This window comes from Harpia harpyja, chromosome 1 (genome assembly GCF_026419915.1).
Source record: "Harpia harpyja isolate bHarHar1 chromosome 1, bHarHar1 primary haplotype, whole genome shotgun sequence".
NCBI classification, from domain to species: Eukaryota; Metazoa; Chordata; class Aves; order Accipitriformes; family Accipitridae; genus Harpia; species Harpia harpyja.
The window spans coordinates 10872886-10896940 of record NC_068940.1 but is presented as its reverse complement, the minus strand read 5'-3'; the positions used below and the strand labels follow the sequence as shown (position 1 = coordinate 10896940).

At 39.8% G+C, this 24055-nt stretch overlaps 1 protein-coding gene across 1 annotated transcript in view; it reads right to left on the bottom strand.

Annotated features, from left to right (window-relative positions):
• Positions 1–654: 654 nt before the first annotated feature.
• Positions 655–24055, bottom strand: part of LOC128152149 (uncharacterized) — a 169590-nt gene continuing 146189 nt past the window's right edge. The window contains exons 17-19 of the mRNA XM_052810223.1: positions 14080–14289; positions 4087–4231; positions 655–3115 (exon numbers count right to left, since the gene is read on the bottom strand). Coding sequence (XP_052666183.1) covers positions 3087–3115; positions 4087–4231; positions 14080–14289 — 384 coding nt within the window. The 3' untranslated portion in view covers positions 655–3086. The remainder of the gene's footprint in view (positions 3116–4086; positions 4232–14079; positions 14290–24055) is intronic.

The window sequence follows — 24055 nt, the reverse complement described above, 5'->3', positions numbered from 1 at the left end:
AAAAGATGTCATTATGAAAAAGAAAAAAAAAAAAAAGGAAAGGTCATATTCATTAGTAAGAAAGGAAGACCTAAAGAAGGTGCAGGAGATGCAAATATTACAGATCTACCAGCACTTTGGAGTTTTGTTGTTAAGAGAGAGGGAGGGGGTTTTTGGAGCATTTAATTAAAATGAGGTACTGCTTCTCCTTATTTTTACATTTTCAATCTTTTTATTATCATAGCAATATGTCTTCAACTGATTCTTTAAGCATTAACAGCTGATTTATTTAATAAAACTGAGGACTGAGCATCACTGGAAATACTGCTTCCAATGGAATGCTCTCATGCTGTGATTGGTGAAGTGCTAAGTAATTTGCTTTTAATGCTAGCACATACCACTTAGCACTATATTTAACTGAATGATGAAAATCACTCATTTTTCATCCCCTTGCTTAACTGGTGCTCAGTGTAATCTATCTACTGTACTGTGAGCCTAGTGCCAGATATATTCTAATAGACCTTGCTCTCCAATCTACAACAAGCATTTTAATTTTTAATTCATACTTATGTCTTTATCCTTTAATAGAACAGAACTACAGATGGGGAGTATGTTTTAGATAATAAGAGCACAGTAGGTACCCAGGGAAACTACACCACTAAAAGGATTCTTTATTTACACTTTTCAGTAATGACTACATATATATAGCTACACGGGAGAAAATTGTAGTAAAGGAACACTGCATAGACAGGCAATTACTATCCAACTATAGCTGAGCATTATGGTTGACATGGCTGATAAGAGCACTTCAGAAAACAATTTCAAAGCCAGTGCCACCCAGTGTATATTGACCAACGACCATGGGAACTCATAGGATGTAAGTAACCAAAATTAATAGGTGGGATGCTACATTTTCAGCAAAAATGTATGGTAAATTCACTTAATATTTAAGCATACTTTAAATTCAGCTTTCAAGAATATGTGCTGTCGCAGAATTGTACATCCCAGATCAGACGACAGTCAGTGGAGACATGCCAATATAACTGAGGGAATAAAAGTGTTCAATCAAGTCCTTCATGCTGAACAAAGTCTCAGGACCAGATCCACATTTGTTAAAAAAAATCAGCATAGTCCGATCAGAACTGAAGGTGTGGTGGCTCCACACGTAAAGTCAGTCTTGCCATCAGACTTAAATAATAGCATATTACCAACACCGAAGTCAAAATCTCACAGAACAGGGCTGGGATAGCTTAACTCAGTGGCCGGAAACCTAGGGTATAATATTGCCCAAAGGGATTTTTACCATTACATTCAGTCATGTTCAAAGACAAAACTGAGGCCAAGAAGATGCACATGGTATGATGCTGCCCACAGCATGCTGTCTTCTTGGTACTGTCACCCAGAAACTGCAGTAGGGTACAGATCATCACCTTAACTCATGGCAGAGGACAGTCACGTACACATGCAATCCTAGTGGCCTCCACTGCACTGTTTGTGTCATTCACTCCTTGTGGGCTAATCGGCATTACCCCAGCACCTGGGGTAATTAGTCAAAAGCGCGACTTTCCTCAGGTAGAAAAAATCCACAGAAAATTTCTGGGACTGGACGGTTTCTCTTCAGTTAGTTTCTTTTTCAAAATTATGTACACTAGTTTAAAGTGTTAACAGGCAAAGCAAACATTAAAAAAGCAATTTTCTTCCTGTTATGACAGAAAGAAGTCATCCAAGTAAAATCTGATGCAATAGAACCCACAAAAATCACATCACTTCTTGTAGATATTCAGAAGATTTTTAACACCATTTCTGTCCAGGTGTAACTCATAAAAGCACACATATATGCACATGCACACAAATCAATTAAAAAAAAAGAAAAAAAGTGGAAACCAAATTGTTATCTTGCAAACCCAAAGAAAAACTCTTTTCAGGAGTAACATTTAAACCTCCAGGTTACTACCTGATGTTATTTAATGATTATTTAGATGGGTGAGAACCATAGATTTAAGTACCAAAACTAATCAACAACGTTCAAGACATTGGGAAAGATCTTGCAAAGGTAAATGCATCTAAAAAAGTTTTACCATACTGGTGTGAACAAAGGGACATCAGAAAAGCATATGTGTTAGAAAAATGTCACTGATTACAATGTTAATTTATTACAGTGTTCTACATGAATGATTCAAAATAGCAGGAAGGTAAGACTCTTCCCTTTTCCATCTGCATTTTCAGGACAAAAAGGATCCTACTACAGGGAAGACCAAGAGTCAGGGTGCTGGCAGTCTGTCCTTTATTTACACATTTGCCTCTGACTTTGGTGACCTTGGACAAATGACTTCACCTTTCTTGCCTTTGTTCCCCTTCCCACCTTCTCCTTCTGTTGTCTCTCGCAGTCCTTGCCTTTGGGGCATAGACTTCTTTTCTGATGCATTTGTATGAAGCCAAATAGAATAGGCACTGACTGGTTTGAACAAATGAGCAATACTTTAATACTACTAAGAAAGCATGAGGATAACCTCCAGGTTGCTTTAAGCTGCTGTAGCTCCCAGGGAAGCAGGTCTGACCAGCGTTAAGACCCCAGCAAAGTGATCTTCTCTAGGATCTTGTAGATTTTGCAGCCTGTTGGGACTTGGCTACAGAACTGGTGGCATGAAGCCATCATTGTTCCTCTTCTGGGCATCTTTGCAGCCTTGCAATTACAGTAGTGTCATGCTTTGAACAATTACTGAAAACACTGTCAATGTTTTAGTCATGAAACTTGAAAGATGGATCAGCAACATTTTCCCCCCCACCACTAGCAGGTACAAGCAAACCTGAAAAAATCAGGAAGAAACAAACCTGAGAAATCTGGGAATGTCCCACTATTTGGACGGAGAAAAAAATCATCTGAAATAATTATATTTGCATGATCCAATCAGTGATCTGATCGAGTGAACTAACACACTGAAAAGCTTGTTGAAGCCACAGAAGAGCTATGAACGGAGCATTTGCAGGACAACACTGTACACACAGCGGTGTAGACGTCAGAACCGTAAATCCTGTCAGACGGTAACCGTACCATGGACGTGGATCAGGATGTAAACAACTCTGTGGACTATGCATTACGGCAGGAATTAGCTCTTGTCAGAGACAACGTGATTTCCTGAAGATTAGAAAAAAAGATGTGGAGAAAGACATGATGTAAATACACAGGTGACAGTGTACCGATGGCCTCCTTCCCCCAACAAGAGGGACACAGGCACAAGAGCCCATATACTAAATTTATCAGTTTTCCTTTGAAAAACTGTCTCTTGTGTGCTCGTGTGAACTTTCCAAGGTTTCTCTGTCAGCAGACAAGATTACTGCGGATTTAAAAGCAATACAAGGTGCTTTTAACTGAACTTTACTCCTCAGAGGGCATCAGAAAACTGACATCAATAGGACTTAGCTAAGTGCAGGGATCCAGTGGAGCCAGATCTGGTACTGAGACCCTGGCTAAGGAATGAGAGGAAATCAATATCTTGCAATAACAGTGACGTCTAGTGACACACAGTGTGTTCCGTAATTCTCTGTCATTGAACACACTGGTGCTACCTTTGATCAGCAGCAGCTTCACTTAGCAACTTGACGTACATGAGCATGTTCCACTCTGCATATTCTTCTCGAGGCACTGGGAAGGGTCCAGTGGCTTTCAGTACATGGTGGAAAACAGTGCAAGTTTGAGAGATTAGGAGTTTTGCACTCAGACCAATATGTGTGGACACATACCTAATTATATATAAAGTAGCTGATTTAAGCCTGCCCTTAGCACACTTTAAATGCTGGCCCTTGCTCCAGATAGATTGCTCTGGATTGCGTTACTGTACTGAGTTTCTGAACAGAAAGTGTGACAACGTTTGGGTGAATTACAGCTCTTCAGCCTTCAGGACTCTTGCAACAGACCTATGAAACTATCCAAGGATGAAGACCCACTGGAAAACACAACTGTGAAATTTCAGCCCTAACCGATTGCACCCTAGTCTTTCCAAGAGAAATTATGTTTTCAAATTATCTGTTTTCTTCTATCCCTCCCATGGTTTTATGCTTGGATATCAGCATTGTTTTTCAGCTAGGTACAGAAACTGAAAATAATACCTTTCCACCTTGCTGTACTCTTTTTCCTCTCCCTCAGCTTGATATGTGAAGATGTATGCAACACGCTGTCCATTTCGTTTACGCACTCCTGGGCTGTGCTCATTTCATTACACAAAACACTTTCTCCAGTAATATCACCAAATGCCTGAAAAACACAACGGACAAACCCAACATATCATTATGGCAGCATTCAGTGAAATATCAGAGGGAACATAGATGACTTTGATTACAGTTCCCCACCCCTCTCTTCTTGCTTTCAAAATATTGCGGCTTAGAAGCTTGTGTGTGTGTGAAATTTTATTCTGTCATACTAATAACCCAGCTTTACAGCAGCTTACAGTTTAGCTTTCATGGTTCAGTTCCACTCCTAGGCTTATAACAATTTTTCTAACAGTTCTGCCAAAATATTATAAAGTAAAAGTTACTGTAAATGTATTCACTAATACAGATAGAGCAGTGAGATTAGCAATTTAAACACATGTGAAATGTGAATTCGCCTAATTTTTCTCACTCTAAACTCTTTAGTAAAACAGTGGAATGGGGATTTTCACGCCCGTTGCTTTTAATAATTTCTTCTTATGATGTTCTTGACACATGGAGAAGATTTGAGTGAATAAAGAATAGACCTTCAAAGAAGAAAATCATGGCCATGAGGAGGAGATGATGTGTTATAGGACTGGAAACTGGTTATAAAGCCAAGACACCGCATCAGATCCAGCTCAGTTCATTAGCGGTTACCACATCACATGTCAGATCCTCAGCTTGTGTCATGTGGGTGGCATTTTGCACAAGAGTGCCCTGGCTCCGATTGTTTTCACTTTCTGGAGTGCCCATATAAGAGAAATTTTGCTCAGATGAATGTGAGCAGAAATCAAATTTCAGATGCTGAGAAGTAACAGAGCTTCAGCTCTGTCTAGCTGCTGTTACTCAAACGCTAGCATGGAAAAAGCAGATTGCTCCAGTAATACTGTAATGTTTTAACAAATTTTGCTCTTCTTAACCTGGTTTAGCACAGCTGTAATAAATTATACAAACACTGATTTATGTACGAGAATACTCTCTAATTTCCATTGTATTTTTGTGTACTTTTATAATCTGCCTGATGAAGCATCTTAAAATCGTTGTTGTACTTCTGGTTTTGATACACTGTGAAGCTGGGAAGCGCTGTTACCTCTGGAACAGGGGGATATGGGCAACGTAGGGGATATTCCCCACCTCATGTAAGAAACTGTGATGGAACATTGGAGTGGTCTTGTGCATCCTACATCCTATGCAAGTTTCTTCGTATCAGGCTACTCTTTCTTCTTAGCTAAGTACCACTTACATAGAACACCTCCTACTATATTCTTAGTTTTTTTCTTTTACACTAAGAGATATTGAAGTTTTAGATTGTCCTAAGCTCTTTCTCTCGTAGCATAAACTATCTTCAGGGCAAGTCAAACAGAGATACCACATCGTGGCTGGGCTTCATAGCAACGCTCTTGCAATATGCGAAGTCAAGAAGACAGAAGACAAGAAGGGGGCCTAGAGCATCAGTGAGCTAACAGAAACAGCAATATTTTTCCTGTCGCAATAATCTGAGAAAAAATGTGGACATATGGTCAGGGTATACCTGGAGATTTAATCCTAACTCTCCAGAAGCTGGAACACTAATTTCATAGAATCATAGGATCATTTAGGTTGGAAAAGACCTTTAAGATCATTGAGTCCAACTGTAAACCTAACACTGCCAAGTGCACCACTACGCCACATCCCTAAGCACCATATTGAGACGTCTTTTAAATACCTCCAGGGATGGTGACTCAACCACTTCCCTGGGCAGCCTGTTCCAATGCTTGACAACCCTTTGGGCGAAGAAATTTTTCCTAATATCCAATCTAAATCACCCCTGGTGCAACTTGAGGCCATTTCCTCTTGCCCTATCACTTGATACTTGGGAGAAGAGGCTGACCCCCACCTCACTACAACCTCCTTTCAGGTAGTTGTAGAGAGCGATAAGGTCTCCCCTTCAGCCTCCTTTTCTCCAGGCTAAACAACCCCAGTTCCCTCAGCCGCTCCTCATAAGATTTGTTTCTATGCAAAAAAGAAGATACAGGGGATATTTGGAGTTCACTGGAAAAGCCTCTCCATTGGTGTTGCTTAACATACCAAAAGCTCTTTCAAATCTGATAGTTCACATACCCAGCATACCTGACCAAAGCAACAGAAACCCTTTGCTACACTTAAGGTGCTATTGTTTACTTGTGTACTTTCAGTTGAAGCTTGTATGGATATGTCAGATTTTTAGACTTGATCAGATGTTGTGCAGAGTTCCGTTCTTAAATTAAAGTCCAAGTTGTTGTTTCTGAGAGTGACTTAATAGCAGTAACCTTATGGTTAATCAACCATGTAGTAAAGTTCACTGTGCACTTACTGCAGTGTAATTATAAAGTGAGCAAAAATATAATTGATGCATTTTGTCAATCTGTGTAGCTGCAAGGTACTTTTTCAAAGGTTATTTTTTTTATTTGGCTAAAATAAGTTAATGCTGTTTTGGCAATTATCCTTTGACTTCAGAGATTTTGCTGCTGATTCAGGTAAAACTATGTGATAGATGAATAAAGATTATAAGCATTTAAGAGTACAAAATACCTTCTGGAGCAATCAGTGGCTCTACCCTTGCAACATAAAGTCATTCAGAAAATCACTGAAAATACAGCAAATATGGGTTGGAACTGAAAGGGAAGTGTTTCAATACAAAAGAGCACTTTTAAAGTACCCATTAATTATCATCACTGACGTTTGTTACACAGCACAGCTACAGTGATATGACAACATTTTTCCCATGAGCATTGGCGCAGACTGGACACACTTGAATTTGCTCCCATCCCTTCTGTGAACATTCGAATTAAAATGCTCTAACTCCTCAGCCACCTATGGAAAAATATTTGTGTATGTGTTGGCTAGGTATGTAACCCTTGCTCCTCACCCCACGTTCTCTGCCAGTAATAAAGAAGCCAGCATGATTTAAAATTGCATATTCATATACAGAACAAGGCTATAATGGTGCAGTGTAGGTATTTCAGTCATTTTCTGGTTATCTGAAAGCCTGCGTGTCCTGCTGAGGGCCAGTGGTGGACCTGCCTCATCACTTTCCTGGTCCTTCTATCAGACCACAGCCTCCACCACAGATAAGCAGGACATGGCGTTGTGATGGAAATACATCTTTTTCCCCATGGCTCTGTGAGTTTCTGGGGCGGAGTGTATATTGAAGCTGGGATTTGGAGAAAACGAGAGGGTACAAATGGACGCATGCTGCAAGGCTGTCTCCTGCGTTTCCATCCTATTGCATGAAGCAGCATAGCCTTGACTGTAGTTGATAATCTTAACAGATTAATAATTAATAAACACAGTTTCCATTTAAGACTATACCTCAATTTAATGAAAAAAAGTAAGGACTTGATCTTATACTCGAAAGGGTAAACAACCCGGAACAGAAGGTATGGAGACATAACTTCTCGGCTGAGATGCAGTGCGCGCATCCTCTTCATCTGCAGCAAATGGGTTGGCTTAGCCACCACAAGGGCAAGGAGCAACAGACTGGGTCCATTTCAGGACAGGATTCATATGTCACATGTGAGATGAGCTGGTTCAATTTAAAAGAAAAGCATACAAATGCATGATTTCTCCCGGAAAACTCTTTTTCTTGTTCTCATCTTTTCAGTGGGGTTGAAAGAGCTGCCTGGACAACTATTTTATTTCTTAAACTGATTATCTTCAATTGAATTATAGCATTAAAGGAGACATATAGACTGGTAAAGATAACTTAAAACAGTCTGGTTTACTCCTTATTTGCAGAGGAACTAGCAATACTGCCATGACCCTCAACGAAAGGGCTGTAAGTTTGCAGGCTGTACTGATCTGACTGCCTATGTCCGTGGGAGTATCCCTTAGCTGACTTTTATCAGGCATGATTCCCAACTGAATCTCAATGCATGTTGAGAGGGATCATCCTCCCGCTGAACGCAGTTGCAAAATATTAATTGTCTTCAACACGACAAGATTAGACCTCGGAATTAGGCGGGCAGCATGTGGCGAAGCTTATTCAGCCCAGGAGTATGCACACACATGCATGCATTAATGTGGGTGGAATCACTCTTGCGAGGGCTAAACCTTTGCTGTTAATCCCTGCTTTTACAGGGATCTCCAGGAAACCGACTCGTCGTAAACCGGCCATGTTTGTGGATGACCTGGCATGATGCTGCTGAAGCCAGCTAATGTGGGTCAACTTACGCCAAATAATTACCTTTGCCCAGCCTCTCCCCAGCCAAGAAGTCCTCACCCACTCACCGCTGCTGATCCAGCTTATGGTTTGGAAAGGCCAGAGCTTTCCTGCTCCCTCTACAGGGTCTGGTGAGATGATGAAGCCATATGATGATGAAGCCATTAGGTAGTGTACCAACCTCAGTTACTGAGCAATCCTCCCTCTTTCTCTTCTCCATAAATCTTTAGTGACCACTGCAGTGAGACTCTTTATGAAAACAGCATGTGGGGCTTTTGCAGTAAACTTGTCCAATTTATTCCCTTAATGAGATTAGAGCCAGAAAAAGCTGCACTCAGATACATGCATAAACTACACTGGAGTAAACTGTATGGCTTATGCATATACGGGAAAAAAATAAGGCCCAATATTCATAGTAACATTGCATACATAAAAAGAATTTGTGGAATTAAGAATAAAACATGAGGCGATTTGTTGATTTGCCGAGGGAATATATGGGAGCGACAAATGTGTAGATTATTCTAAGGTTGTTTTTTAGCGTCATTATCAGATCCAAGAACTGTATATAAAAGCACGCAGTCCTTCACATGCTAAAAGTATAGTTTGCTCAACAATTGTGAAATATTCAGTATTCTTAAGATTAAATATCTGGATATTGCTTGTGAAGGAACAGCTGTCAGCTTAAATCTAAAGTCTAGTTTGTTTACTGGCTGTATTTTATATCTGTTAGAAAATGACACCAAATGGCAATAAAATTGTTGTAAGTATTCTACTGGGGAATATAAATGCCCTTTGGTTACAGTGTACATATCTTTATACATAATTCCAGTATATTTTCCCTAGAATTATGTTAAATATGTAAAAAGCCTTTTCTCATAAAGGTAAAAATGCTAGATGTTTCCAAGCTGTAATTTAGCATTAGTGTCAAGATTGCTTCAGAAAATAAGCTACAGTTACTGTTTCATTCTTTTTAAGTGTCACTCAGCATACCATATCTGATCTTGTATTCAAAATAAACTTATATGATTTTATTCACTTTTCCAGAAGTGCAAGAGAGTTTAGACGTAATTTATAGCATATGGATTGATGTAAATAGCTTAAACTAAGTAATTGGCTAGTCACCTACACTGTCTTATCCTATTACTACTAGGTACTTTTTCAAGTAATTAGGGAAAACAGATCTCTTTTATCCAGTAAGTTTAAATTGGATGAATCCTTGACATTTATGTAGGTTTATTTGATAGATAAAATCATACTATACAAAAACTTTCTCTACAGTGCTGAGGTTTACTAGGCCTATAATAAGTAACTGATTTTTTGCCGAGTTAAAGTGACTTATCTTTGCCCTTTTAATAAGAAATCAACTCCAGTCAGCAAAAGTCAAGATAAAAATCACTGAGCTGGTGTTATCACCATGTAGACAGCAAACATGTACCACTATCATTAACTTCTCTGTGCATGGATTTCAAATACATTTTAAATGCTGAAACTCAATAATTTCCTGAATATTACAATAACATAAGATTAATGAATACGGAAAAGTATGAAAAGTGATTTATTTTGGGAAGGTCATTCCTTGGTTAGCCAACACTTAAATTGAATACTATAAAGGAGAAATATATTATAGGAAAAACGGAAAATGGGTTTTACTGCATGTGAATTCTTTGAGTTTTACAATGCTTATGATAAAAGGACTGCACTTACAGGTTTAACCTCTATAATTTTTATGCTGTGCATTTAAAAAAAAAAATCTTTTTATTTAACATTTCTAGGGCAATTTATACATGTCACCTTGTACTTAATGTTCCTTTTAAAACAGTTATTTTTGCCTCATGCTTATGAAACTTATAAAACTACTTTTCATACCAGACATGAAATTTCTAGTTATACCAGCAAAGTTGGACTTTTAATGGGAATACCATACGTAAAGAAATAAGTATTTTAAAGAAGTTATTGCATAGGGAGACATTTATTCCTGGCTAGTGTACTCCTGCACACAGCACTTACAAACTGGCCTTACTAACTGTAAAAAAAAAAAAAGGAAAGTATTATTAAAGTGAGTGTTTTGGCTCCTTGGCTTAAGTGAAGTTCACACTTAAGTGCTTTGCTGAATTAGGGCTACAAGCGAATCTTTCTTTCACTGAAGTAAAAAAGAGTGGGATGAGGTGAATATAACATAAATTCCTTGTGAGCATCCAAGAACTTTAAAGCAAGATTATGCAAAATTCCTCTTATGCCTGTCAAAGAACATCTACAGATACAGAAACATATCTGAGGTTGAAGTCACTAGGAGTTGAACACATGAATTTGAGGGAGAATTTGGCCCGATGATATAAATACTGTTCTCATGTCAGCGTGTTTCACGAGAGATATACTCCCACCCCAATAACCCAGAGCTCGCTAGCCTGCACACACACCTCAGTTAGTTGAATGCTAAGAACCTACTTCTCATGCTGCTGGTACCCTCAGAACAATGGCTATATTTGCCCATGCTTTTCAAAGTTATTATCATTTCTGTGTTGTGTTCTGCTAAGTTGCTCATTTCTTCCTATTATACATATTTTTTCTGAAGAACACCTACCGATACCAGCAACCACCATGCTGTAATGGCAGAAAGCATTACACATCCAATGGAGAGCTCTTAGTCCCCAAATGCTTGAATTAATGAGGTCCCACTGCAGTAATTAGGAATAGGGGTTATGGCTCTTTCAGGTATGATTCCTGAAAGTCACAGAAATTAAAAAGTCAAAGCCTTTTCATTTTGCTGTCTTCAGAGCTACATGCTTTCAGAATTTCTTAATAAAAGTGAACAAATGAACAAAAAGTTACACTGAAATAATTACATTTTCACCCTTGGTAGATTACTGTAATAAAAAGCACGACTGTTTTGCAGGAAGAAGGTGCATGTAACCCCCAGTTCCTAGACGCTATTGAATTACTCCTTGTATTCTGCAGTTGTACAATAGCACTAGCCCACCCAAAACAGAGGAAAAAGAAATGAAAATTGGTTGTTTTCTTGCTTTGTGGACTCTGCAGACAAAGTAGATGTATATCCAAAGGTAGGACACGTCACAGTTGCCACAGACCTCCCATGTTCCTACAGTCCAATGACAGAATTTCATACAAATATCTTATCTCTGGTGGGGAGAAAGAGGCTTGCCGATCATGAAGAAAGAGGAAAGGCAGCTGTCACTCCTATGTCTGGGAGAGAATGGGTGACAATCTCTGCCCTTGCCACTGTGAAAGAGCCCTCCGTCCTTCACCACTGCTGGGAGGGCGAGGAGGGGAATGAAAAGCAAAAGGGGAGCCCATCTCGTTTCTTCTGGTGAAGTGTGGTACCCATTCTGGCAGAAAAGGGATAAGATTATCAAGAGAAGTCTTATTTGCACCAAAGGCTGATCCAGATAAATACATAGAAACTGACGATGAATAAATTGAGGGTAGAGAATAAGAGGAGACTTCTGACCAAACAGACTGTTAGGATCTGGAAAAATCTTTCCATTGAATCACTGGGGACAAAGTACCTAAACTAGACTAGACTTAGGTAAACTAAACTACCTGAATCTTTAGGACTAGCTCTAAATATTCAGACCAAAAATGCTTATACACAATGAGTTGTCCCCAGAAGCAGCAGACTGGACAGATCATCCCAAGAAGCCCGTGTAGTTTTCATTTCCTACACCCTTAAAAAGCTATTCTTAAGGTTACGATGCAACCTTTAGCTCCAAAACGATTTTCTAACCCCCATTCATTGCTGCTTGGCTAGCTGCAGCAGAGGCAAAAGACCTGTTCCTGAGGGGCAGTGGTGAAGCTCAGGTGTATTTGCTCCATGGCAGCAAACTTCTCACTAGTCAGTGTATAGTTTTAATATTCATTAACTTATAGAATATTCCTAATTTGGAACTGAAGTAGAAAGCCCTCACCAATAAAGTACACAAATGTATAGTTTCATCCATTATCAGCTAAATGTAAGATCTGTATATAAGTTTTACTGCAATTATTAGTTAAGCACATTTCTTATACATAATTGTAGCTAGATCTACCTAAAAATGCTGTAAAGCATGCATTGATCTCCCAAATTAGACGTGCAGCTTTCAAGATGACGACATAAGACTCAGCCATGTAGATTTTAGGGGTAGACTATGATGTGATCTGCTGTGGGAAACCATACAGAAGTGGCTTGAGCCATCCGCATCGTGCAGTGCTCACTTTGTGGATGCTGAACAGCATCGGTTCAGAAGCTGGAAGCTTCTGGGATGCTCACCAGGGAAGACAAAATTACATTGAATGGGAATGCACTTCTCCTCTCTCAGTAATACAGAAGGGATTAATGAACTGAACCAGTGCACTGGGTTAAGATTGCCACGGGTGTTCAAAGCAAGCCCCTCATTCCACAGCTTTGTGGAAGCTGAATGAAAGCTCATGACCAAAAAGCTGAGAAGAAATTAATTGGGAAAAACCATTCTGCAAAGAGCTATTGTTTGTAACAGGTGGAAAGTAGGAATGGGGCTGTGTTGTTGACCTCAACCAGGGAAAAGGTGTTCTAGCAAGAATCTAGCCAATGATCTGTATGAGGAGCTTCTTTAACAGACTTTGTCATGGACTGGATTTGCTGGTTTCTTTGTTTCAATAATTAAGTTCTACTTCATGTAGGCCACATGCCTTCTCTTGTTTTCTTTGGCCAGCTCTAAGACTCTGGTGTCTTCACTCTGGTGAATCACAAGTTCCCGGGGCAGAAAATTATGTTTGGATTCCTTGAGGACAGTTTCCTTTAAATTAAATTTTCTTTAAAAAGCCAAGTAGGGCAAAGACATTAAGAAAAAATCTTTTAATGAAGAAAACAGCCTTGAAACATTAACCAAAGGAGCAGAAGCAACGTTTGCCTCATGCTGGAAAGATGTACTTTAACCTTCACCTTAGAAGTGAGCAGCTGAAAACTTTGTACTTCAGCATCATTTGTGCCAGTTTTCTATGGTAAACAGACCTCCGTGATGACGCTCCCACTTCTTATCTGGGTAGGTAAAGTAATATTCTTTCATTCTACTTTCTCTTAGATGCCAAAGTTTTTTTAAAGGTCTCTCAACACAAGACCAAAGGCAACAAGGAAATGCGCTGCTTCTAAGCACTTAGAACAAAAATGACAATGCAATGAACAAAATGCAGCCTGTGAAGCAAGTAATGGGCGATAGTTCTTTTTAATACCGTCCTGTATTGTATTTTAGTGCACAGGCTGCTAAAAATCTGACAACATCCAGGGTTCAATCTAAAATTTGCAGGATGTCAGTAAGTAATAGATTTAACTGTGCCTTAGCTCTGTGGGTCTGAGGAAAAACTAAGTCAATGACCATACCTGTAGCACTAGCTGTATAATAAATGTGCCCGATACTTACATTGTGTATTTATATATATAATAATTCCTGTACGGAATGAGCTTATGTGGTTCTAAGCAATAGATATTTATAAATAATCTCTATGGGTGTAGTTTCAATGTATATCTTACGTAATTGCCTTTAAATGGCTCTATAAACAATACTAAATTGCTACTTAGCACTGCAAACGCATTAACTCATTGATTTTACACTAGTGTTTAGGAGAGAGGTCTTCCTGTGGAAGATTTCAGCGTAGATTTTGTGCAGGGTCAGGCAGGTCTATTTGCCCCTTTTGCCGCTGCCCTCCTGAAGGGCACCCCTTTGCCTTCGAAATCTGGAGGCGAGGAGTCTGCTTGCACCTACCTCAACGATAGCCCCATCAGGTAGCCTGAGGAAGTGCCTGTAGAGCTCCTGGAAGCCGCTGAGGTGAACCGTGTAGACAGAGACGTGAACGGTGGTGCTACCTCTGGGGGTAGGTGCAGAGGCAGGGATTTCATCCTGGTGCTGGAGGTCACAGCTGGAGCCACCAGCCTTGCCGGCGTGGTCCTTCCAGATGTAATCACACACTGCCACCTAGTGAGACAGAAGGCCCCCCCCCCCCCAAAACACACGTACGCACACACGCAGAGTCCCCCCTCCCTAGCCCCCCACCAAAGGAACATATTTAATTAACTTCTGGCAAGAGCTTAACCGATTTAAAATGATTTTACAATAAATCTGCAAAGCCTGTACCATATGCAGTTCCCTACTACATATTTTTTTATGACATAGATCTAAATAGACGAGATAGACAAATCCCCGGTGTATATTCTATAAAGTTAATTCTGCACAGATGAAGCTGTAATTGACTCCCGTATTAACCAAAAGTAGGGAGATCAAGCAGGGTAGGTTAAACAATAAAATGGCAATGCTGATTAAAAAAAAAGCAAGCTTCCCGAGAATTTCGTGAACGAGTATTTGTATTTCTCTCTCTTTGAGAAGCCTTTGCGCCTGTACCCACAAGCACTTTTTAGTCTCTGATCTCTGTAGAGTATTAAAATAACCTTGTGCTGCTAACTGCATTGTAGATGAGGCAGAGTAAATAAGGTGTATTTTAGTGAGTTGTATAAAGCTAGTTTATTGGCACAGTTACCTAGTTTCCTGGTTTGCTCTAAACACATGTGCTTGGGTAGGTTTTATACCTCCCTGTGTCAGTCAGAATTTCCATTTCACCTTTTTTGCGTTAATTCTTTACACAGGCTGAGCAGAATTCAAGACTTCGGACGGATCGTAGCACACAGTTTAAGCACCCCTTATCCTTAACTAGAACTGATGATGAGAAGCATCATTTTTAAACTCCCACTGAAGAGCAAGCTTTTTAACCCTTCACTTTTGCAAGACCTTTGCGTCACTCATTTTCTCCCATGAGATGCTACTCCTGTTTACAGTAGGAAGGGATTGGTGATTTTGTTATATCCTTACAATACACTGGCATGTTCTTCCCAAACACTTCTACTTAATGCAGAGGAAATAACTCTTTTGCTGGTCTAGCACATGCCTTTTCTTTCAAGTAAATGTATTACACTGGCTGAAATGATTGGAACTCACCTATGAAGCTAGCCATAGAAAACCTCTAATTTGAGATAGGCGCATCAAAAAACCTTCTTTTGCATAGTTTTGCCTTTTTTTTTTTTCTGAAATAAATTGCTCAGATTCTTACAAGAGATCCCAAAATCACCAGATAAATTTTTCCCCTCACTCGGGAAAAGTTAGATTTACCTCAGTTTGCTTGTGTTCCAGTTCACGTTTCCTCAGCTGTTCTTATGCATTACGAGGAACCCTGTAACTAGCACAGTGTGCCAACGCCACGATCCTGACGTGCACACTGCTATTCTGAGCAACCGCCTTAGGAGAGGATTGGTTTTAGGTGAGTTAAGAAAGCAAGAACACGCACTGCAGATTATCTCCAACTCTTTTCCAGGAATGACAGAACAATAGGAAACTTCATTTCAGTGCTAGCTTTCACTTGCATCAGTCCTAAACAATTTTATGCATTTTAAACCAAAGAAAGGTCATCTGAAATTTAAGGTAAAATATGCACAATCTGAATTTCCCACACCAAAGTCTCCAGGGTTAAAAGGCCTTCATTCAGAACAACTTGTTAGGAACAGGCAGCAGCTACAAGGACAGGACAAGCCCTGCATTTTCTTCTGCCTACAACACAAATAAATGTATCTTAAATGCCTGCCATACACAGTTGCTCCATAAAAATTAGGTGGCCAATGCTCTCATGAAAGCAGAAAGGCAGCTTCTGTTGGGACAGCGTTGGCCAGAGCAGGGACAAGAAGCTGCAAGAGCTGCCACACCACAGCTTGTGAAATGGGAACAAAGACCCCACCATGGTTACCCTCCTCCCTGTGTCTCACAACCGAGAGGTCTGACCTGTCCAAACAAGAGCACCAAGCACTTCCTGGCCTCGTGTCTTCTCCCTCATCTATGACTTCAGGGAAGAGAAACACCTGGGAGAACCAGCTCAGAAACTCAGTCTGCAGGGGATCTACACAGCAAACAGGATGATCTCTGTCGTGATCCTCCTTTTATGCTAGATGCATTTTCCCCTGTACTGCTTGCTTCCTTTCTTCAGAGTGTTTTCCTCCCTCCTGAATCAATCCTGCACGTTCCCCTGCTGCTTCTCTGACCTTCGTCTTAGCCTGCTTTCATTAAATCTGCTTGTCCTTCTTTCGTGTTTGTCCCTACCTACGCGTAAGGGGGTTTATTTACCATATGTTTTGCAAGCCATGGATCATTCACTGTGAACCCCGCATCGTTCTCTGCAGCTCCGTTTTGCCCATTTGAGCTGTCAGCTCTGGGGGCAAAGATATGCACGCTGTGCTTGTCCAGAACAGAGGACACCATGGACCTTAGACTACCTACACACAAGTAAATTACCACATGTATTTTCGATCAGTGCCAGAGCTGAGTGTATTTTACAGTATAATTATATACCGTGCTGGAAGCCAAAGCCACGTCACTCAAACCTTTGTGCTTTAGCAAACTTTCGCCTTGCCAGGGTGAAGACCTCCTCCGGGAGTTCCTGGCTCTGGGTCCCATCCCTGCGGCACCATATCCATACGGGACCAGGTATGGCATAAGGAGCCTCTGCCTTGCCACCCACCCTGAGAGCAGACAGATCTGCAGGTAGTGGGAGTAAACAAACCCACCCGGCCTGCCGTCACATTTCAAGATCTGGCGAACTCCCTTTAAGGACCAGCCAAGAGAACATGACAACATTGATTGGCACGTCCTCCCCTCCCTAAAAGCACAGCCTGATCATCAGACAACTGAGAGTGAAAAAGCACCACCAAAACTGATGCTGCCGTGCTGAGTTGCATCACCTTGGTCCAGGGTAGGTGCAAGCAGAGCGGAGGGAAACAGGACGCTCGGCTGGAGCATCACTCGTTGACCCTTCCTCAAAGTCATCTGGTAGCGTGAATTTGCCTGAAGGCAGACTCTGCAATATGCAGTGGTATATAACAGCTGAAAACCAACCCTGGGAAAGGAAAGAGCAGCGCTGGGGGTGGCTGTGGATTTAGACACCCCAGCTCTGAAGGACCATTCAATTCCCTCCTTGCTAGCACCATCTTAAAAGTATTTGGCAGACGGATGTCCATTGCCTTGAAACTTTCAAAATGCATTTCTGTGAAGTGATAGGTCACTAGAGAGCTGCTGTGGCCTACATAACCTGAAGTAAGCTCCAAAAGTAAACTCTACTGTCATCTGAAATTTCTATCATTAAGTTAATCAAAAATGTCCATTCATTTCTACAGGAATACAATATGAGTTAATAAATCCACCGAGACAGGCTAGTCAAGAGACTGTGCATATAGGACATGTCAGAGGAACTGAAGTTAGCTATGATCTAGATTCACAAGGGCTGACAAGAAACCACAAAATGCCAGAGCAGTGTACAGTAATCCTTAAATGAAATTCATCTTTCAGCAGAAAAACACATTAAGGATGGTAATTCGATGATAAAAGAGGCAGGCCAGAACAGGTTCAAATGCTGAATATTTCACAACATAACTTAATTAAAGCAGGAGTGTGAGGCTGTTAATCGCTTTATAATAGTTCAGCTTGAAATGAGGTCTGATGTGAATGTCCCTATACTTTATTTGTTTCTATTATTATAATCACTAAATGTTACATCGACCTAATGCAAATACACAGTTTTCACTGGTCTTTATTGTGTTGGTTTTTTCTCCTTTCGATCCTCCTGTCTTTGTGCAACTATGCAAAGGGAAGAACTGGGAGGAAGGGTCATAAATTTAGGTCAGATCAGATGATTCAGCAAGTCTCATGTGGCTTTAAGTCTTATTAATAATTTTAATACATTCTTCCTTGACAACAATGATTTCAATCACTGCTCCTTTAACGTACAGTGTGACGTAAAAACACACAGACTTTTAAAGGAATGGAACATGCTTCTCATACAAAGGAAGTAAATTATATCACCCTTTGGAAATTACAGTACATAACCTAGAACGAAAGACAAAAATACATTTGTAAGTATAAATACAAATGTACTTTGTTGTATAACTATATCATGCCACACCAAGTGTATAGAAATATGTTATTGAAGTAGAACACGATAACATTTTCAATACAAATATATTAATAAATGTATATTTATAAATTTATTATACACATGATACACAGCCAATTAATATTAATATTTCCAAGGTCAGGGTACAAAAAATGCCATGCTAGTGCGTGAAGGTACTATGAGGTTTTCTACTGTTTGACAGCTTTTGTAAAACAAGAAAGGAAAAAAGTATTCCTCAAATTTTCTGATCTACAATGGGAATAAGAGGAAGACTGACTTTTACTGTCTTAAAAAAAAAAAGGGGGCATAAAAAAGTTCTTTAAAAAAAGTTGAGAAATATACATGTCCATATGCGTCCAAACACTTGATTATGTGTAGTACTGATTCTCAGCTGCTTGCATTATTATTATTATTAGCAATGTCATGTGAATCAATTCCAGCTTCATGCATTGCAAAATGTATAAAAAATGTTTGAAAGCAGCATTCAAAGAAAATACATAAAATGAGGAATACTGACCAAACCAACCAGCTGAGAATGGGTGGAACTGTGAGCTGGTCATGACAAATAATTAGCAAAACTTACAAGCTGTTAACTTTAGGCGAAAGGGCAAAAGTGTTGAAATTATAGAAAAAAAAGACATCAAAAGTTGAGGGTGCTGTATTTACTTCAAGTAACTTCCATAAACATGGTAAGTGCATTTTCTGTGGTAAGAGTTGTAAATATGGGAATTGCTGTCCTGGAGGCAATCTTTGTTAAACCAGTGTAGCTCTACAATTAAAAAAACAAAAGCTGGCTATTATTAACCTCTGAGGGAAGCTCAGCACCCCTTAAGTATTGCAAACCCCATCTCTGACACGCTGTTGCTAAAAACCTTGCCAGCAACTCCAGGAAAAGAAGAATTTACATGGCCATGCCTAAAAACACCCTTGCTGCCTGTGTCAAAGGCACTTTGGTGGCATCCAGGTCCAGGTGAGGCTACCGCTGAACCTCACACAGAACTAGCTGTGACAGCGGGCAAGATTTTCAAGCCCCTGTAGGAAGAAGGATGGGGTACTTTACAAGAAGTGAAAATGAACTCGGCTCAAATAAATCATGAAATTGGAGAAACGGAAAGCAAAGGCATGAAGAAGAAAAGCTATTAGGACTGCCAGAAGTCATACTGTCATGAGAAAGTCATGACCAGTTACACCAATACCCGTCATATCTAATCCTTAAATGTATAAATATAAGTATGTACTCATGCTTATACATACACAGCGTACTTTGGCGGGGCGATAGCATGTGCTGTCGCGCCTGGGGCAATAATGAAGACTGTAAATATCTCAGGTTAGCAAAGGCCTTTGGTCTGCTGTTGGCAGAGGACCTCTGCCAGGCACACGTGGCATGACAGCCATACTCTGACCTACAGAGCTGGATCGGCGGCAAAAACCTTCGAACCAGTGTGATATCCCCACCTACAACTGCCCGTAGTAACTCTCCAGATAGATAACTTGTTTCTAAATGGTCCTATTTATGAACATAATGGACCAGCAGTATCTGGGAATTGTTTATTTCAGTCAAATTATGAATGCCTGAAGCATTGTTGTTACAGTCTTCCCTGATTTATTTAATAAACTGACATGGACAGACTGAATGATGAAAATAACCATATACGGAGAATAACCTCTTTGTAAGTGACTGAGGAGAAATCCCAGAATAGATTTATGGCAAGCTGCTCAGCATTGTAACACTAGGAAACAGTGGAGAGTCTTTTTGTTTCTGAATTGCGATAGCATCATGTTTATGGATATGTCCAAATGAACAGCAATGCAGATCTTTTCTAGGGGATGATTTTGATCTCCTGCTTTTAGATATTACAAAGCGCAGTCACATATTTCTTAGCCGCCGTGCACCCGTTGCTAGTGTAGTCTGCTGCTTACCATACCATCATTTCAGATCTAAATCTTACATGGTTTTAAGTTTCCACACTTGAGTCATCCATAAATAATATACAAATGTAGAAATAGACTCTTCCAAACAATAATAAATTTAGAAAAAAAAGTCATCTCAAGTATTAAGTCAAGGAAAACCGATATTCAATTCAGCAAAAACCTTAGTGAGTGAAAATTAAAGACCGCAGCTTTCTTGCATTTCCTTGTGTATAGCAGTGCCTTTGTCCATTGATTTGCCCTAAGGAAAGGAGATAAAATACATTCCCTTCCTATTCCAGAGAATCCTGCTGTATTCCAAGCCCAGAATGAGTTTGGTTCAGATAGGTAAGAAAAATCTCTCTCCACGCCTCATTTCCCAAATTTATAAGGGATACTGGAATCAGTTACTTAAGAAAGCATCTTCAGTAACTTCAGACAGGCAGGATTTTATATACAAAAGTGTTTAGGAAAAGCTATTTTCCCTATGGAAGTCAGGATTTTAACGCATACAAAGGCATATCTGTGTAAAGAATAGTGTCTGCTATTCATTATCTGCTCATCAACATTTGTTATTCATTACTCATCTGTTTACAAATGTAATGCAGTCAGAAAGCAGAAATAATACTATATGACTTTGGTGACCAAACATACACCAGAAACAACAAATAGTAAATATGAAGCAGTTCATCTTATGGGATAAAACTTGCCCACAGAAGACATTCTGCAAAAATTTGTGAAAACAGCCCCAACAGATCTGTAGAAAAACAATGTGGTTCAAAAAGATTCTGTAAACAGAAAACAAATGAGCTAAGTTTGTCAATTAACCTATTTGCCGTGAACATTTTGTCTTAGACTTTTACCGTTTGGAACAGATTAAATGCAGAGAAAATAGTTAAAAGAAATAAGTCTGTGTTCACAGATTTCATTCACCATGTCCAAGACCATGTGGATACAAGATGTATGTCTGGGTATGAGACGTGCTTTTACTCACCTGTGACTTACGTCAGATGACCAGATCTGTTCCTAGCAGCTACATAACAGTTTTAAATCTGGATCACTACATGGGCAGTAAATCACCTGAGAACTTAAATACATTGGACTGGTGGCTTCTAGTTGCATCTTCTCCAGCTTCAGAAAATTTCCTCCAGCGAAAGCAGAGGAATTGTGTATCCTTGTGCCAGTAGGGTAGAGCATAGTGTGAACTGTGGTCTTGTGGAGGGTCTCTTTTGTTGGATACCTGACCAAGTGTGGATTTTAAACTTTTTTTTTAAATAGTCATCAAACAATAGAAAAATTGCTGTGAGGTTTTTCTAAGAATCAAAATTTTCCTACTTTGCCTGCTTAGACCAAGCTTTCTTTTCAAGCAGATAGAAGGGGGCTAGGAAAAAGAAGGTGAAAGAGGAAAGCAAACTTCAACACTTTCAGTAAAACATATACGCAAATCCATGAAGGGTGGTTGCCCCCCTTTAGAAATATTGTAATTTTTCTCTGATCTTTCAATAGTCCTAACGAGTATACTGACTACTCCATCATGGATGTTAATTATTAGCAAACAGATTTACCACAGAGGCATCTAGAAACTCACACTGCAGCCTCATTGCTCCAGCTGCTGTACAGACAGGTAGATATGGGCTGCTCACAGGACAAAGAGTTAACAACCTATGGCGAGATCAAAGCAACAGCTGTATTAGCACATATATGTGGCTATTTTCTTTAACTTTCCCTAAATTATCTTATCTGTTTCCCCAAATAATCACCGGTAATTAGCTGCTTTTTTGCAGACATCACTGCAGAGGTAGACCATGGAGGGAGAACTGAAGGAAAAAAAGTTTCACAACCATCTTCCTGGCAAGATGGACAGTAGTAGAGAGGCCTGGCATATTTGTGTAAGAATTTGATGTTCCATGGCAGTAAAACAAATGCTGGTTTCGTTGTTGGAAAGAAGGGAAGAAAGAAAATGAAGACAACAAAGGTTCAGGTCTTCCTTTGTGGTCAAGATTGGCATTCCCCATTCCCATCCCCTCTGCCATCTTCACCCCAAGGATCTTTTTTCTGCCTCCATAGGGCCAGCACCCCAATTGCAACCGCAGTGGCACCCAATCCAAAAGTGCCTCAACTGCTAAGGCATTTCCTTGTTGTCAGTTTACTCCTTCCTTTTTCTGCACCAGGGTTTTATTTTTGGCTCTTGCAAACATTTTAACCATGCCTGGCGCCGATGCTTCTCTAGAAATCTAGAAATGGAAATCTACTGTAGCAAGTAGACAAAGGGTCAAAGGTTCAGGGCAGTTTGCATAAGCCTTCAACAGGTTATGTAAACCAGTTGGGTCTGCAAAACTTGTCAAAAGAACTTGCAAGATCAGGCTGCCTCCTGGGGTTCTCTGAGCGTACCAAGACCCTGTAAGCAATGCCTTCTTCCCTGCTTGAGTTAAGAAACCAGATAGCAAAAATTCTTCTGACAATAATATTTCCCACTTGTATTGCAAAAACAGCCCCCTTTGTGGTATTTCAGCAGTTCTGCCTTCAGTTCAAGCAGGAACCATGAAATGAACCAAAAAAAAAAAAAAAATTTACAAACAAAGTAAAACTGACTGCTAGGAACCCTAACAAATGGTTTATGGTTCAGCTTCAAGTTTTGGACAAAGGCGTGGTGTGATTTTATACATGGAAGAAAGATTCTGTTCATATTTGATTTCACCTTAACTAGTTTGCCCTTCCTGAATTAAAAGTTACTGTCTAAGATATCCAGAAACAATTGCATTGTATTATTGAATTAGGTGTGCTTGGTTTGTACAAAAATGGTTTAGTGTACTGTGACCAATTGTCTACTATAATGAAGCTTATTATTAATGGAGTGCACTTTTATATCCTTATTTTTTCCTCCTCAGAAGACAGCAGAGTTCAGCATCCGATAAACATGTAAATTGCTTTTTCCTTTTCACACAGGACAGATTTCAACTTCTGAACCAGCAGTCAACAAAGATTCCCCCAGCTGCTGGGAAAAAAGTAAGTATTTCTGAAGAAAAGCATAATAAGATCAGAGGGAAGCCTGTCATAAAAATGCACATTACATAATACATGATGGATCAGTTCTATTATTTAACTTTTGCATAGATATAACAATACAGAGATATGCTAACCATCATAGTCAGCATTAATTTACAGTGGGAAAAATAATTAGAATCTCACTTTTTCTGAAGAATAGAGTGAAAATGTAAACAATGCTTTCCTCCAGGCAAGTGCTTTATCAAGTTGACAGGTGCATTTGAATTTCCATGGGTGGGGGACATAATAGGTTATTTATGTGTCATTTTAATAGAAAGGCCCAACCATCAAGATGGACAGGAGACTTTATCAGTACTGCTGTTTGCAACTAATCCACCAATTTAATACCCCATGAAAATACCTGCAACAAAACCTGGACATTTTTCTTTTCCACTCCATTATAGGCAAATCAATATGGGTGCTATTCATCTCAAATCTTTGGCTCAGCAGGTGCCCCATACACAGAGCTCCTCACACCAGTGGTGCATCAGCACAGCCACATAAGCATAGAGACTTTGACTTGTGGTGCAATCACCGACTCCAAGACAGGATCACAAAAGTGTGCTTGGATCACTAGTTCACCCCCAAATACAAGTAAGCAAGCAAAAAAACCTTGTTGCTTTTTTCTTTTGTCTTTTTTTTTTTTTTTTTTTTTTGAGAGGAAGGAGATGACAACCCCCAAAGTTGGGGCATGGGCCCTTACGGGTGTCTCTGCCAGTCAAGACTTCTGTGCTGTCTGCTTTACTTTCCTCTCGGACCATGAAGCTTCCTACAGTAATGGTAGTTGTTGCATGGGCCAAAGCA